At 53.4% G+C, this 15,727-nt stretch overlaps 3 protein-coding genes across 3 annotated transcripts; 1 reads left to right on the forward strand and 2 right to left on the reverse strand.

Moving 5' to 3' along the window:
- Positions 1-1,827: 1,827 nt before the first annotated feature.
- TMEM205 (transmembrane protein 205) lies at positions 1,828-3,012 on the forward strand. Its single transcript, XM_054213051.1, has 3 exons — positions 1,828-1,957; positions 2,058-2,221; positions 2,465-3,012. Exons 1-3 carry the CDS (start codon positions 1,828-1,830, stop codon positions 2,762-2,764), a joined length of 594 nt encoding a protein of 197 aa, XP_054069026.1. The 3' UTR covers positions 2,765-3,012.
- TTC4 (tetratricopeptide repeat domain 4) lies at positions 2,696-10,732 on the reverse strand. Its single transcript, XM_054213050.1, has 10 exons — positions 10,643-10,732; positions 10,433-10,550; positions 10,136-10,297; positions 9,821-9,898; positions 8,894-9,018; positions 8,515-8,601; positions 7,435-7,649; positions 6,086-6,167; positions 4,910-4,992; positions 2,696-3,922 (listed from the first exon to the last, which is right to left on the reverse strand). Exons 1-10 carry the CDS (start codon positions 10,712-10,714, stop codon positions 3,823-3,825), a joined length of 1,122 nt encoding a protein of 373 aa, XP_054069025.1. The 5' UTR covers positions 10,715-10,732; the 3' UTR covers positions 2,696-3,822.
- Positions 10,733-12,314: 1,582 nt separating this feature from the next.
- On the reverse strand, positions 12,315-13,869 carry PARS2 (prolyl-tRNA synthetase 2, mitochondrial). The gene has a single exon (XM_054212814.1). It carries the CDS (start codon positions 13,735-13,737, stop codon positions 12,316-12,318), a length of 1,422 nt encoding a protein of 473 aa, XP_054068789.1. The 5' UTR covers positions 13,738-13,869; the 3' UTR covers position 12,315.
- Between the last annotated feature and the right edge of the window lie 1,858 nt (positions 13,870-15,727).

The raw sequence follows: 15,727 nt of genomic DNA on the forward strand, positions 1-15,727 counted from the left end.
CTTTTTATCACCGGGATGCGAGCCATCCTTTCTACTTATCGTTAGAAATTGCTGCTGCTTGATTAAGTGGAGGGAATGATGTATTCGCCTGAACATTAAACTTTAACTGACCTCTCCTTCTCCTGAAGTATTGTGCTTTTTCCCGCGGCGAGGCCACGGTCAGCCCTCGTCCCCGCCTGGCTGGGTCCCTGGGGGTGCTGGGCGACGGAGCGGGAGCGATTTGGGAGCAACGGGAAATGGATGGGAGCACGACGGAGAGCTGCAATGGTGGGAAGCATCTTGTGGTTCATGTGCGGGGCCGGGGGGGGGTGGTGGTGGAATTGCAGCCCTGCGGCATCTTCTGCTGGAGGGAACGATAGGGGAGTGAGCGGTGGGCAGCAGGACCGGGCGGCTTGGAGCATCCCTGGAGCACCCATCTCCAACCGTCTCGTCCCACAGCCAGCTCCCGGGGGAGGAGGGACCCGCTGGTGGGTGCCTTGGAGCCTGTTGGGAGCAGCCTGCTCTTCCCAGCCTTTCCCAGATTTGCCCTCACCACCAAACGCATCACTCCAGGGCCAATTTAGCAATCAATTTTTCCTTTTTCCTTAAAAAAAAAAAAGAAATCGCTGCAGGGTGTTACCCCCTGCTCCGAACAACCCTCCCGGCTGCCGCTTCTTTGCATGGAAACACCCAGCTGCCTTGCTGCTGCTCTGGGATGCTGATTCCTGCACGGAGGCAAACGATTTGGAATGGCAGATCCAGAACCCTGGGAGCAGGAGGGCTCCGTGCCGGCTGCCCGTGGCGCCCACCACTGCCGTCCTGCACAGGGTGATGCGGGGAACAAAGCCCCACCAAAGGACTGCGGCCACCTTCCTTGGGCCTCTGCCATCGGGGAAGCCAGGGGATGGAGCAGGGAAGCATCCCAGAAATGCCAAGAGGCCTGTGGCAAAGAAAAGGCCGTGAAGATTTCTGGGGATTTACAAGCACTCCGGGTGGGATCCGAGTGCCTCCTCCAGTGGGTGATGCTACCATCATGAGAAGGTTTCAAGGACCTGATTTTATAGACGCCTAAATAAACACATTGGAATTGATATATAAAACCACGGTGTGTGTTTATCTGTTTTGCAGGGGGAGTGGGATGTAATTAGACGGCAGCGTCTCTCTCAAGGCTGTTCCCGCTCCAATTCATGCCCCGAGGCTGCTGGCCGGGGGGAGGAGGAGGAATAAAGCAGGCGGCAGAATTGATGGGCTGCTCCCAGCAGCTTTGTTTTAATTAATTTCCAAAGCGCTCCTTGTAGCGGAGCAGGCAGCTCCTTCAAAGCCTCCCTCTCCCCGCCGCTGGCCGTGCTCTCGTGTTTGTGCCAGCGTGGGGTCCGGGGCAGCGGGGTGACGCCGGGAGCCAGCCCGGCTTCTTCGAGCCCCCAGGCTTTTTTGTTAAAGAGTGCAAAAACTCATGCTGTTTTTAGACAGGGGGACTTTTCCCTGGCCAAGAGGCCTCTTTGATGGCCGCAGCGTGGGCAGGCGTATCTGTCAGGGCTTTTCCTTTTTATTGACTTTCTGCTCGTTCCTGCTGCCAGGGGTCAGCCGGGGCTTTGGCTGGACATTACCGAAAGTCCACCCGACAGGGCCCGTTACCAGGTGCTGACGCAGTGCCCAGCCCCCGAGATAGAAGGGGTCCGAGAACCGGGTTGGCAGCCCCGTCGAGTGGGTGGTGGCAGGGCTGGGAAGGGGCTGTGCCAGCTCCAAAGCTCTTCCCAAAGAAGCCAGCTTGTGAAGCTAAACTGCCTTTGCTGCACCCAGCAAGGTGACGGCAGTAACAGCAGCGAATTGGGGGGCGGTTCGGCTGACATGGAGGGACTCGTCCCCAGCCAGGACACCACGCCGATGGACACAGAGCCCTCCAACACCATCAAACTGCTGCACCTGGTTTTCCTCTCCACCTACTGGGGAATGCAGATCTGGGTGACCTTCGTGGCAGGTAGGTTGTGGCCCGTGCACGCCGCCGTGGCTCCCTGGCCGGGGGAAGGCCCAGGGGAGGTGGCTTTGCCCCAGGACCTACCCGCTCTCCCCCCTTGCAGGGTTCGTGATGGGCAGCCACCTCCCTCGCCACACTTACGGCTCCATCCAGCGCCAGCTCTTCCCCTACTACTTCCACATCGGCTCCACTTGTGCCTTCCTCAACCTGACTCTATTTGCCATGTACCACCCCAGCGAGCTGCTCAGCGATGAACAAACTACCCAGGTAGCCTCCCGCTTTAAAACATGAGCTGGCCCTAGCCCAAATTCCTCCCTCCGTGGGGTCCCGCTCCGCTCTGCTCCACTGAGGTTGGTTTGCAAACGATGATGATGTCCACACATGGCTCTGGTTAAAAGAAGCCGGTTAGCATCCAGCTTGCAGCGAGCCTTGTGCGTTAGAGGGGCTGGGGGAGGAATTTAATCTACCAGATGTGCGAGATGTTCACGGGCGGGCCTTGCTCCCCTGCAGATCATCGTCTTCTTCGTTTGCGTCGCTGCTTCTGTGCTGAACACGCAGTGGTTCGGGCCGGTCACCTCCGACATCGTGGCAGACATGCACCTCGTCGAGCGCAGCCACGGCCTCGGCCAGGAGGTCGGGCTGTCGACCAGCAAGTCCTGCAGGGAGCTGCGTGCCGCCAACCCCAGCTACAGGCAGCTGTCCCGGCAGTTCTCCCTCTACCACACTCTGTCCTCCCTCTGCAACCTCTGCTGCGTCGCCTGCAACGGCCTGAGCTTGTACTACTTGGCTGCCCGACTCTCTGCCCTGTGAGAGCCGGGGCTGGCTGGCCAGAACCAACGCTCTGGGAAAAGAGAGGCATCCTGCTGCCTTGTAAACTAACCCCCAGCTCTGGAGATTAAATTTCAGCATCCTCAGACGAAGATACTCTTAACTGTGTTTGCGCACGGTACAGAAATTTAGGAATAGTGAAATGGAAATGCTTTCTTTAGTGCCGTCTGAATACAGCCCTTGGAGTGCGAAAAATCCTGCGTGATCTGAGCAGGAGTGTTTACGGCTGACCCTGTGCACTAGGTGTGTCTAAGAAAAAAGAGATTTAGAATTACTTTTAATTAAATGCTGAAAGCTAACACAGAAGCGCAGAAGACCCTGCATGTTGGCTTTACCGGTTAGCGTAACGGATAAGGTTGTTACGTTTGGGTTTAGAATTACTGTTCGTCATTCTCTTGGAGTATTTAACGAGGTGAGAAGAATTATTGTCTCATTTATTAGGCAGAAGTCAGTCTTACTTAAAATAGACATGTTTATTTCCGGGTTCTATGGGGCCATCGGTAAGGTAGCAAAAGGGTCAGTAAAACACACCGCTCCCAGCGAAGAGCTCTGCTTTACCCTGGCCGGCGGCAGAGCCGAGCGGTGAAAAAGCAGCAGCCGTTTAATCCCAGGCAGGAATCTGACTGCATCCGTCCCGCTGCAGCAGGCAGGTACGGCCCCGGACCGCTGCTGCGAAACCCCAGCAACCCCAGCCCACCTCCACGGAAATCTCACAGGTGAGTAAGTACCTTCCCAGCTGCTGCTGCTGCTTCAACTGCAGCCAGCGTTTGGCGCTGCTTCAGGTTTATTTCGTAACTGCATGCAGCCTATCACCGAGGAGACCTTCTGCAAACCAGCTGGATTTCTTTTTAAACAAATAATCCCCTCTTGTAAACCCTTCATTCTCCCGTGCTGCTTTCCTGCAAGTTTCCCCGTGTGCCAAGATTATTCTTCCCCCTGAAGCGTGCAAGGTCTTTTAGTACAAGCAGAAGTTTGCAGCCTGTAGCTGGGATAACAAACAGCAGCCTCTTGCACAGGATTCCTCGTTTCGTTCTTGCTCGTTATAGTCGATGCACCTTCTTGCCAGAGAAGTACTTCTTTGAGAACGGAGAATGCTTTACAAATGCCAAAACTGTTGGAGTGCCAGCCTTTACAAAATACCTGCAAAGATTAAAACGAGTCCTTTGGCTTCCTTGTAGCTGGCCAAGCGTCATGCAAGGTGAGTGACTTCTGCCCAGCTCAATAAAGACTGACCTCCCCAAGGCCAATGACAAGCTTTTTGGTTGATCAGCAGAGCCTTTCGTAGCCGGGGCTACACACATTTAGGAGGAGGAGTGTTTTATGAATCAAATCCTCTCCCAACAGCTACTTCTAATTAAAACAGCTGTCATTCTCCCTCTGGAAGGAGGTTTCTTTTGCAACTGCCCTTACAGCCTGAAATCTGCGGGTTTACGCACGTTGCTGAGTTTTATGGAGGGACAGTTCAAGCACAGCCCGCAGCAGTGGACCTAGAGCTCCGCTCCCACGGTGACAGACCAAGTCCCCAGCGCCGGGCAGCAGGCCTTCTCCAGCCAGCTACAAGACGGTGCGAGTTAACAGCACGGGCTTTACAGTAACTTTTTGGCTTCACGAACAGCAAATTCTTCTCTCTAAATAACTGCACAACACTTTGAAGTCAGTTTCAGAGCGAAACTGTGCTGCGTGCTGTGCTGGGGGCCGCTCACGCAGCATCGTTAACAGTGAGAGCATTGTTAACCTTCAACATGCTCTCTTTACATGCTGCTGCTTTTTCCCTCTTTTTTTTAAAGTAGCACTGCGTAGATGGGATCTGAAACAGCCCTTTTGTGCTGCTGCTTGTGGTGTGTAGCCCGATTCCCCTTCCCAACTCCATCCAGTCCTGGAAAAAGTCATTAAGTTTTTTTGTTTTGGGAAAAAAAATGATGTAAGTCGCTAAAGCCAGGCACAAAATCCATGCAGTCCCACTGCTTTACACCTTCAAGAGTTAGGACTATTAAATCAGAGAAGAGTTACGACAATTAAAGTCCAAGAGTTAGGACTACGAAATCAGAGAGCAAACTGCATTTAAAGCCCGTCGCTCATACTTTTTGCCTTTGTGCTCTCTGTGGGCATGAACAGGTACGGCCTCACCTTTGGTGCTGCAGCACTTGCAGCAACGTGTGTTCCGGGTTCAGCTTGTACATTTCTGCTCTTTCTTCATCTTCAAAATAGAGCTGAAAAAATTTGGGAAAGTTATTAAACACTTAAGATACATGAGGTCAAACTACTTAAGCTGTTAAAAGTCCAGTAACAGCACACCATATATCGACTAGAAATTTACCAAACATCTGTAGCTGGAATCAGCTGTGTTGGACGCTAACTTCAGGAACATAGAAATTGTTTTGTGTAAATTCCAAGACTTCCCTGTATAAACTAGCTCAGCTTCTAATAGCAGTGGCAGCAGGAAGGCAAAATACACTGGCTGTTCCCGTGCTTTACAGAGAAGCAATCAAAATCTACGGGCTGCTTTTTAACAGGTGACACGCAGCAATGGTACAAGCTAAACTGAGTAGGTTTAAAGGTACTTGAATAAAACAGAGTAGATTTAAAAGATTCGAATCCAGCAACTGTGCCTTAGGCTGCACACGGAGCTACAATCCCAGTATTTAACCTGGTAAAGTACACAGGCACTGTCCTTTTGGACCTGTCTGCTCACTGCACGAAGGGCTGGCACACGTCACGCTGAAGTGGGAAATGAAAAATAAACACCTGTATCCTTCCATGTACAATTTCTGAAAAATTCTCCAAACCTGCCATAGCCGCAACCAACTCGCACCTCGGATGTGCTAAAGTCTTAATAGACATATACTGTCTTGATGGGATTAAGTGTTTAAACACCACCAGCTAGATCTGAAAATAACCCTTTTTTAAAATTCGTCAGATATTTCCTCATTTGTATTGAGCAACTTCACAACAATGCAGTTAAAAAACTGGCAGCCTACCAGCTCGATGGCCTAAATCTTAATTATCATTACAAAGATGAGAATCTAAGCAGTATCTATAAATGCCTTCTATCAAATACAACCTAAGTCGAAGAAAAAAGAACTTTCATTTTCATTAATGAATTCTGCGTCCGTGTCAGCACACCTGGAAAATGTTTGTGTTAATAAACGAACATAGCTCTCCAAATCCTTATTTCACATCCATGTTGGGTAAACAGGTAACGATGCCATTGCTTTCATACGCTCAAAGCTGCTCCATCTGACTCCAGGAAAACCAAATCACAACACGACAACCTTGAAATAGAAGGAAAGTCAAACCTCCCACCTCGATATTGCTGGGAAGGTATTTTCTTTCTAAATCCCAAGGAGGCAACTCAGCAAACATCACCATTAAATGATCAATAAACCTAAAAGCCAAAACACACTTGGTTAGCTTAGATGAAGCGTTCAGCTGCAATGATTTGTACAGTTGCATTTGATTGATGGTAAAAATACATTGGCAAATCAGACAATAGACTTGCAAGTAAGTATGGATCACTAACAGTTTCTTCCCGTCAAACTCTTTGCTTTCCCAATGAGACCAAGGCCCCGTTGTAACTCATGCTATTGGTTTCAAACTTGAGCAGTGCAACAGCAAATTATTTTTAACTTTTCGTTTTCCCACTGAAGAAGATGTCAAAATAAACACCCTGCATTTCATCTAAAATCGATTTTCCTTCTACCCGGTCCCACCAGCACCACGCTTCAGCAGATCAGAGAGCTCAGAATATGCTCGTGTGTCAGAGGCTTGCTTATTTTCATGCTTGCGGAGTGCTGGTGGCTAATTTGTTCTAAGAACCCATTTTCATTTCTTTTGGTCATGAAAAGGAGTAGTGAACACCATCGTATAAGAACCACAACTTTACTACTCTGTTTGCAGTGTAATTTTAAGTCCTAAACTTATTATTAGATCTGAGGAATAGGTACTTCCCCACAAAAAAAAAAAAGTTACAAATTCCAAGTTTGTTTAGCATTGCAAGATCAGAAACTGACGTTAATATCAAGAGAAGCGGAATTCCCACCTTGTCAGTCACTTGCTTATAGTCTGAAAGGTCTGCAGCACTTCAGTCAAGCCTGCTGTAAGCCCCCATGGAAACTATAGGGTCACTGGAGGTTATGAGAGGTCCCCTTTGGAAGCTTTGTATAATTTTTAAGTTTAATCCTCTTTCCGAGACCCCATATTTGGAGGGCTTGGGAACAGCACCTTAATGAACCTCTAAAATCCGTGCCTGAGGATGGGACACAGGTATAACTGGCCACTGGTCTAAGCGTTCACGGCAACCCCCTTTAATCACACTGGCCAAATATGACATGTTTGTCTGTGCTATAAATTCATGTAACGTCAAGATTTTGGCCCTCATATTTTAAAGAGGCATTTGTAAATCATAGTATAATTCTTAGAACCAGATGAGCTTTAAGGTCCCTTCCAACCCGAACCATTCGATGATTCTATGAGTTCAGCTTGGAAAGGACCTCAGGACGTCATCGAGAGCAGCCTCCGGCTCAAAAGCAGGGTCAGCTATGACATTAGAAATCCGGAGCTACTTCATGAGCATGGCAGTGCTTCACTCGCTGCCTGTGCTCACCTACTCAAACATCGCCTTTATGCAAGAACGCTGCTGACAGCGCATTTACCTGGAGTTCTCATGAAAAGCCGCAATGAAGTCTGTCTGCTCATGCTCAGGGTACAGAAAGAGGACAGGCCAGTTTAGGTTGCCATCAGCATCTAGGTGCACCTTTGCCCCTGTGGCATTGTCAGAGTGGAATCCATCTATGGATAACTCAGCCAGGCCGTCTGATATTTCCTCTTCTTCATTTGAAGGCTCAAGAACTAGCTTGATATTTCTTTCCTGGCGAGGAGGAAGGAAAAAACCAAACCCAACCAAAAACCAAACAGTTATGGTGGGAAGAATAAGAGCAAAAAATCAGCAGCCAGTAAAAAGACAAATTGTGTTATTCTTATTAATGAGTCAGCTCTTAAACATGCCGTCAAAAGCCTTCTTACAGTATCAGACTCAGGTGACCGGTCTTCCCAGCAGAATCCAGAACCTCAGCCAGACACCCAGACTCCTCATAAAACAGAGGAGGAGTGGTGGGAATCCAGAGAAGCCTGCACGCTGAGAGAAGAGCCTGAGAAAATGTGGGGCAAGGGAGGCATCTGAAATCCTATTCTTTGGGACCATAACTTCAGGGTGCAACGACACGCACCAGCTCCTGAGAACATCCACGCTTTCAGAGAACTGAAGAAAGCTCACTCTTTCTTTAGAAAGACAACTGCAGAAGAGGAGATCAGATTTTACGTAACAGCCCAAAAGATTTTAACATAGACCAAACAGCGCCAAGAACGGAAAGGATCCAGGACGGATTCTGTCCTCCACCCTACTGGATGGTTATCTTTTACCCTTCCACTGAAATAAAGCCCATCAGCAGCAAAGAAAGCAAGGTTAATCGGGCCAGTGTGATGCTACAGCTCAGCAGACAGAGCACTCTCTTGAACACTTGGTCTACCTCCTAACACTGAGTTTGTATTTTGCATTAGCTGTTACCTGAAATATGGAAATGTGGGAGCTGGGGCTTGAGGCACACAGATAAGGAGAACCATGGTTTTAGCTCGATTTTTTGGCTCTAGCCCACTAAAGCCTACATGTGAGAACAATCTCTTACAGACAGACAAGAGAGCTCTTTAAAGAAAACCAAACCCCGTCCCTGACCCACCTTTATTGCTGCAAGCAAAATTTCCTTTTGACACTGCTCTTTCTTCTCCATCACTTTTGCTTTCCTTGCATCCCGCTCCTCGGCTCGCTGCATGTAAGAAAAGGTTGCACCATGGTCACACACAGCAAACCAATGCCCATCGCTGCCCTACCCTGCCAACGGGTGGAGAAATCATCTCAGATCTCCAGAAGGGTCCCCTCCAGCTCTCTCCCCTACACATCTCAACAACACGCGCTACATGGAACCACCACTCGATTCTGTTTGGGAATATAATACACAGAATCTTGTACGGAGCACTCTTCAACCAAGGATCCCAAAGTGCTTCTTGACACAAAGTAGGCGACAAGCATTGTAGACGCTGGACTGCCTTAATATTTACCTTTAATTTGTGAGCTTTAGCTCTCATTTCCACAAGCTTTTTCTCTTTTGAATCTATTCGCAAGCCCTCCTCACACCATGCTATTGCTTCGGAGAAATTCTTTAGCTCCATGTGACAGAGAGCTCCTAGAAGGATTAAGATTTTAAGGTTATGGTATTGGAGTCAGAATACAATCACTACACAAAGTGGTGGTTATGAAGACAGCATTAGCCCTCATGCTTTCAAGAGGCGCACGCAGCAGCACACACTATTGTCTTGCGGAGTCATGTTCAATCGTAGACTGCCAGCAGGTCAGCTGAGAAGAAAACCTAAAATATTTCAGCAGTTCCCGTATCATTTGCTCATCTAGTCAGAGAAATCGGCAGAATGATGCTAGAAGTGTGTGTTACAAGCAACATTTTATTACTAAAATTTCTCTCATGAGGAAAAATAAAGCGGCCATTTCCATGGAGTGAGAAAGGCTCGGGGGGGGGGAACCCCCAAGCCCCAAAACTAGTGGAAAACAGCAAAAGTTATGCTGTGCTCTACAGAAACAGGTCCAAAGCCTCTTTGACAGATACAGAAGCTGAAGAGCAATGAGCAAAAAGGCAGTATTTTGACTAAAAAGCCAAAGCAAAAGGCAGAGCTCTGTTTTGGGGAGAAACAGCAATAACAAAACAAGAGAAGTGATCTGGTACAGTAACTGCTTTAATTTCCTGAAATGAATGCTGTCCTGAAACAAAGTATGAATGCACACTCAACAATAATTTTGGGTTTAGAAACACTGTTATTTAACACACAGAGACATGCAGTGAAACAAAGCGACATCCAAGAACAGTGTGTTCCTGGGTTTGTAACAATAACAGCACAATAAGTAAAACTAACATGTGCAAAGCTGTTTTGAAACGACCTTGCGCTCCGTGCAGTAACATGTGCTTTGACTCTTACCTCTTATGATTGCTTTGAGATGGGTGGGCTTTAGCTTTTTCGCTTGGATGGCATCATTGAGAGCAGAACGGTAGTTACCTATAAGCAAGAAACACCGCTCAAAACTTTTCATTTATGTTTAAAGTGCAACCAGATCCAAAGGTGACAAAACGGCTTATGTGGGGACTCTGTAACTCAGTTTCTACAATCACTGTGAGGCGAGTGGAGGAAGGAAGAGCACACTAAGAGCAAGGACCGAAAGGAGAGGAATCCCTCAGGCAGGTGAGCGCCCCGTTCCCAGCCCTGTCCGAGGAAGAAGGGGGCACGTCCCCTTACCCAGGTAGAACTGTGCGGCCCCCCGGTTTGTGTGCAGCACGGCGTTCAGCTCGGGGTCCTCGCAGTTCTTTTTCAGCGCCTCGCTGTAGGCGATGACAGCTCTCCTGTAGTCCTTCTCCCTGAAGTACTCGTTCCCTTCATTTTTGTACATCCTGGCCAGCTCTGCAGGGATGGAAGGGGGGCGGGGGGAAAGAACGGACAGGGCCTGAGTGGAGGGTGCCGCTCCCCAGCGCCCCAGAGGCGCCCCAAGCCCTCTCGCCGAGCCGGGCAGACCCCCTCCCAGCCCCGACTGCCCACCTGCGGGGCCCTGCTCCTCGTCGAAGAGGAGGGACTGCAGACAGGCCAGCTCGGGCTGCCGCGCCGCGTCGATCTCGGCCGGACACCGCTTCATGAACATGGGGATGGCCTCCAGCTCCTGCGGGCGGACACACACCGGCCCTCAGCTCAGCTCAGCTCAGCTCGGCCCGGCCCGGCCCCCCGCACCCCACCCGGGCCCCGCCGCCTCACCTCCTCCCAGCTGTCGGGATGGAGAGCGCCCCGGTACCGCGCCGCGCCGCCGCCAGGCCCGGCCTCCGCCATGCTGCCGCTCCGCGCCGCCCCGCGCCTTCCCATCGCCCGTCCCCCGCCTCAGGCCCGGCCCAGCGCCCTCGGGCCCGGCCCCGAGTCATCGGGCCCGGCCCCACGGCCCCAGCGTCCTCGGCCCTGAGCTCCCGGGCCCGGCCCCAGCGCTCTCAGCCCTGACCGCCCGGGCCCGGGCCCGGGCCCGTCCCCGAGTCCCGTCCCCGCGCCTCCGGGCCCCGTCCCCAAGCCCACCCCCAGCGCCCTCAACCCCGGCCCCAAGCCCTCAGCCCTGGTGTCCCCAGGGTCCTGTCCCCAAGCACACCCCCAGCGCCCTCAGCCCCGGCCGCAAGCCCTCAGCCCTGGCCCTGGTGTCCCCAGCGCCCTCGGCCCTGAGCCCCTGGGCCCATCCCCGAGCCCTCAGCCCCAGTGCCCCAAGCCCATCGCCAGCGCCCTCAGGGGCAGGTAAACCTAAAGGTGGCATCTCCCATGGGCATGGCAGCTGGAGCTGATCCTTGCTTGGGACAGGGAGAAGGCGACCCAGGTGACCTCCTCAGGTCCAGGAGCACGCGGGTCTGACACAAAGCCCTGCGTGACAGTGGCACCGCTGTTGGTCCTGGTCTCCAGATCTGAGAGGCAGGAGCTGCGGCACAGGGCGAGGGGAGTCTCCCCGCTCGAGGGAGGCTCAGGGGACCACGGCACCAGTCAGTGTCACTGGGATGGTGGCTGTTCCCCCCAGGAGCCCCGGCAAGGCGAGCCCCAGGCTGCAGTGGGCATGTACAGGCGGGATGTCACCAGCCAGTGGGACAGGGTTACTTACAGCCTAAAAACAACATGGCCCGGACATTTGCAGGTCCCCTGATTTCATGTTTCCTAGTTAATCTTTTCGGCAAAGATTTTCTACCACTCTGAGGCCGCATCCCCGAAACCACACTTGGGTGTCACCACCCAAGCCCGGCAGATCCAGGCGCCTCACCAGCTGGACTGACCTGCAGGACTGGGATGCGGATGCCCAACACCATTTTTCACCTTAATTCCTGCAGATTTGCAGTGCTATGGCATTTTCAAGGTGAACAGGGCTCTGGAGTTCACTATTTCACTTTAATTAAGATTAGCTTCCAGCTTCACGGAACCTGGGTGTCTCCACAGAGAAGACACAAACGGAGTAAAGGTGCCTTCCTTTCTCTCCCTCTTAAAATCCCCCATGCTCAGAACTCAGCATCTAAGAAGGGAGAGGGAAAGCCCTCCTGTCCCCCCTCCTGCTGCCTCAGCTGTTGTGTGGGCTCGACAGAGGCCATTGCCAGCCTGTTTGCCGTGGCCGGGCAGTGATGGCTGGCCCTGCCAGCGCTCCCACAGCCACGTGAGGTTACACACACTGGTAAAAGCAGCTCGTGGGGGCCTGTAGCCAGAGGAGAAACACCCCCGGTCCCACAGGGAAACAGGGTCTGACCCCAGCTCAACCCCAGCACCGTTGCAAGGCACCGAGGCCAGCTCTGACATGAGCTGGATTCGGCTCCGCTCACCCTGAGCCTTCACCGACAACCTGCACATCCTCGAAAAGGAACCGAGGCTCTTCAGATAAACTTAGTGCAGCAAAGATGAGAAATTCAGAGACAGGGAGTTTAAGGGACTTGCACTTTACTCATCAACTCAATGACACCTTCCTTGGTGAGGAACAAAACCTCGCCGGTGTTCTGATTCCAAACCTCAAAGACCGGGGGGTCCTCGCAAACCCTTTTCCCAGCTATGACCACGTAGGGATAACCCAGTTTGTTGGCGTCCTTTAGCCTTTTGCCGATGGTCAGCTGCGTCCTGTCGTCCAGCACCGAGTCACCGGCAAGGTGGGGCAGCGCTTCGGTGAGGTCATCGTACACCCGCTCCAGCAGCGCAGCTCCCTCCTCCTCCTCCTTGCTGCCCTTCTTGGGGGGAATGAAGCAGACCTGGTAGGGCGCAATGAGGCTCGGCCAACGGATGCTGTCCTCCTTAGACAGCACCTCGATGGAGGCTGCCAGGATGCGAGTGACGCCCAGGCCGTAGCAACCCATTTCTGCCAGCTGGGGTTTGTTCTCGGGGGAGAGGAAGACAGCATTGGAAACAGAGGAATACTTGGTCCCCAGATAAAACGTGTGCCCCACTTCGATCCCTCTGGTCTGGGTGAGTTTTTCCCTGCATGTGGGGCAAGATGTTTGTTCCCCGTTTAGCGTTTCCACGTTGGCTGCAAAATGTCCGTCAGGGCACAGCACCAGCCTGTCCTCACCGACATCTGCCGGGAGCTGGAACTCGTGGGACATGGTGCCTCCAATGCTGCCCGTGGCTGCCCGCACTTTGACGAAGGGAAGGCCCAGCCGGTCGAAGAGGCTGCGGTAGGCGTCACACACGAGGTCATAGGTCTGCCAAGCTGCCTCTTCAGAGGCATCAAAGGTGTACATATCCTTCATGTAAAACTCCCGCCCGCGCAGCAAGCCGAAGCGGGGCTTGGGCTCATCCCGAAACTTCCTGGTTACCTGGTAAAGGCGCAGCGGGAGCTGCTTGTAGGACAGGTTGCTGTGAGCGGCCACCAGCTCCGTCACCGCCTCCTCATGCGTGGGGCCCAAGCAATAGCGCTTGCCGTGCCGGTCCGCCAGCCGGAAGAGCTCCGGCCCCATCTGCTCCCAGCGGCCACTGGCACGCCACAGCTCCGCTGAGCTCAGGCTGGGCATGTTCAGCTTCTGCCCCCCCACGGCCTGCATCTCCTCGTCCATCACCTTGACAAGCTTCTCCATGGCGCGGACGGTGGGTGGCAGGTAGTAGTAGCAGCCGGGGCTGGCGGGGTGGATCAGCCCCCCTTGCAGCATCAGCTTCTGGCTCCGGCAGAGGGGCTCCCCAGGCCTGCCCTCCAACCCCGCCTCGCCGCCCACCTGCAGGTTGAGGGGCTGGAAGAGCTGTGAGAGCAGCAGCCGCCTGGCTCTGCCCGGGCCGCCATGCCGGGGCCCGCAGCTGCGCCATCTCCTCAGCAGGCCGGCGGTGCGGGCCGGGAGCCGCCATCTTCTGAGCAGGCCCGCCATGGCGGCGCCGCCCTCACACCTCCACGCGGACGTGGCCGCGAGCGCGCGCCAGCCCGCCCCGCGCGCCCCCCGCCGCCACAACCAATGGGGAACAGCCCCCTGTCACGTGTGAGGGGGAAACTCACCCGCAGCCGGCCAGAAGCCGGAAGTTGGCGGAGCGGAAGGAGGCAGCCAGGACTCTATGGTTGCGGCGGCGGGGCGGCGAGCGCCACCTGCCGGGCGGACAGGGCGGCCGCGGCGGGAGTCCGCCAACGCGCCGCCGGGCTGGGGCTGGGGACGTGGCGCGGGGCGGGCGGGGGGGCGAGACGGGACACCCCGAGCTCTGCCGCCGGCCCAGCACGGCAGCTGGAGGCTCGGAGGGAGCTCAGCAGGCAGCCAGCCACGGGCAGGGGATGGCGGCGGGTGGCCACCGGTGCCGGGGCGGCGGGGTGACAACGGGGCTCTTAGAGGGCTAATGCCACAGGGGAGGCCACGGAGGGGATCAGAGGCTGGAGCCCCTCTGCTGTGGAGACAGGCTGAGAGAGCTGGGGGTGATCAGCCTGGAAAAGAGAAGGCTCCGGGGAGACCTGAGAGCCCTTTCCAGGCCCTAAAGGGGCTGCAGGGAAGATGGGGAGGGACTTTTTACAAGGGCGCATAGTGATAGGACGAGGGGTGATGGCTTCAAACTGGAAGAGGGGAGATACAGATGAGATATCAGGAAGAAACTTTTCACTCTGAGGGTGGTGAGCCCCTGGCCCAGGTTGCCCAGAGAAGCTGTGGCTGCCCCATCCCTGGAGGCGTTCAAGGCCAGCTTGGACGGGGCTGTGAGCAGCCTGGGCTGGTGGGAGGTGTCCCTGCCCAGGGCAGGGGTAGGACTAGATGGTCTTTAGGGTCCCTTCTAACCCAGACCATTCTATGAGTCTATGATTTGTCTATTGCTTTTTTAATTAGAAAGATTATAGAAAACTGTGTCAGAGTGAACAGCTCGCGAGAGTGTCAGACACTCTGCAGAACCTGCTGCCACCCCCACGACTCAGAGGGACAGTGACCGCACCTTCGTCCTGCCCTTGGAAGAATCCACCTTCATCATCCCAAACAGCAGCCTCAACAGCTTCATCCTCCCCTGGGCGACCACGGCTTTGCGGAGCCGGATCACCTCTTCACCTCTGGCATGCCATTGTGGCAGACCACCCTTGGCAAACCTTGAGGACCCTTTCGAGGTTCTTTTTAGCACATGTGAGCTTTCTTCTGTCAGGCAGTGGGCCCTGTCCCATCTTGGCGCATTCCAGATTTTGTAGATACGTCTTCATGTGGATCTGGAGACTAGACAAAACTCATTGGCTTGTTTTAGTGCCCAGTTGGAGGATGGATGACTAAGTGATATGAGCGCAAACCACTAGCATCAGGTCAGCTGCTTGGCCATGCCAAGCTACACCAGAGAGCCAGGCCAGCTTCTCCAGCACAGGTGCCCCAGTCTCCAAAGCATGACCCCATGGTGTGCAGTACCAGGAAAGGTGGTGCAAGCCCCTGCGATGCTGCTCCTCCTTTTGACTTCAGCTGTAAATTTGGTTCCCGGTCATCATGGGGTCCTTGAAAGCAACTAACCCATCTGCGCCCCCTTCCAGGCTAGACATGGGGCAGCATGTCCTAGGGGGTTGGACTAGATGATCTCCAGAGGTCCCTTCGAACCCCTATCGTTCTATGATTCTCTGTCCAGACATTGAACCACTTGGCCATAGGAGTGTGCCTGAAGAAGGGATGAGAAATCAAAAGCCTTTTTTCTTATGTCATTTCAGCTTTCTCCAGTCAAACCTGGCAGACAGACACCACCTGGTGACCACCTCCATGCTGCACTTTTCAGCCTCCTGCCTCGAGCTCAAAGGAAGTTTAACATCTCTGAAGGGCAGCTGTAAGCTCATATCAAAGTGCTCCGCTAGAGGAGGAGATTTCAGTTCACTGAGCCTCATTTTATGAGGAGTTAAATAATCCTGTTTAAATATAAGGAAGTAAG

The sequence above is a fragment of the Rissa tridactyla genome, chromosome 8 (assembly GCF_028500815.1).
Source record: "Rissa tridactyla isolate bRisTri1 chromosome 8, bRisTri1.patW.cur.20221130, whole genome shotgun sequence".
Lineage (NCBI taxonomy): Eukaryota > Metazoa > Chordata > Aves > Charadriiformes > Laridae > Rissa > Rissa tridactyla.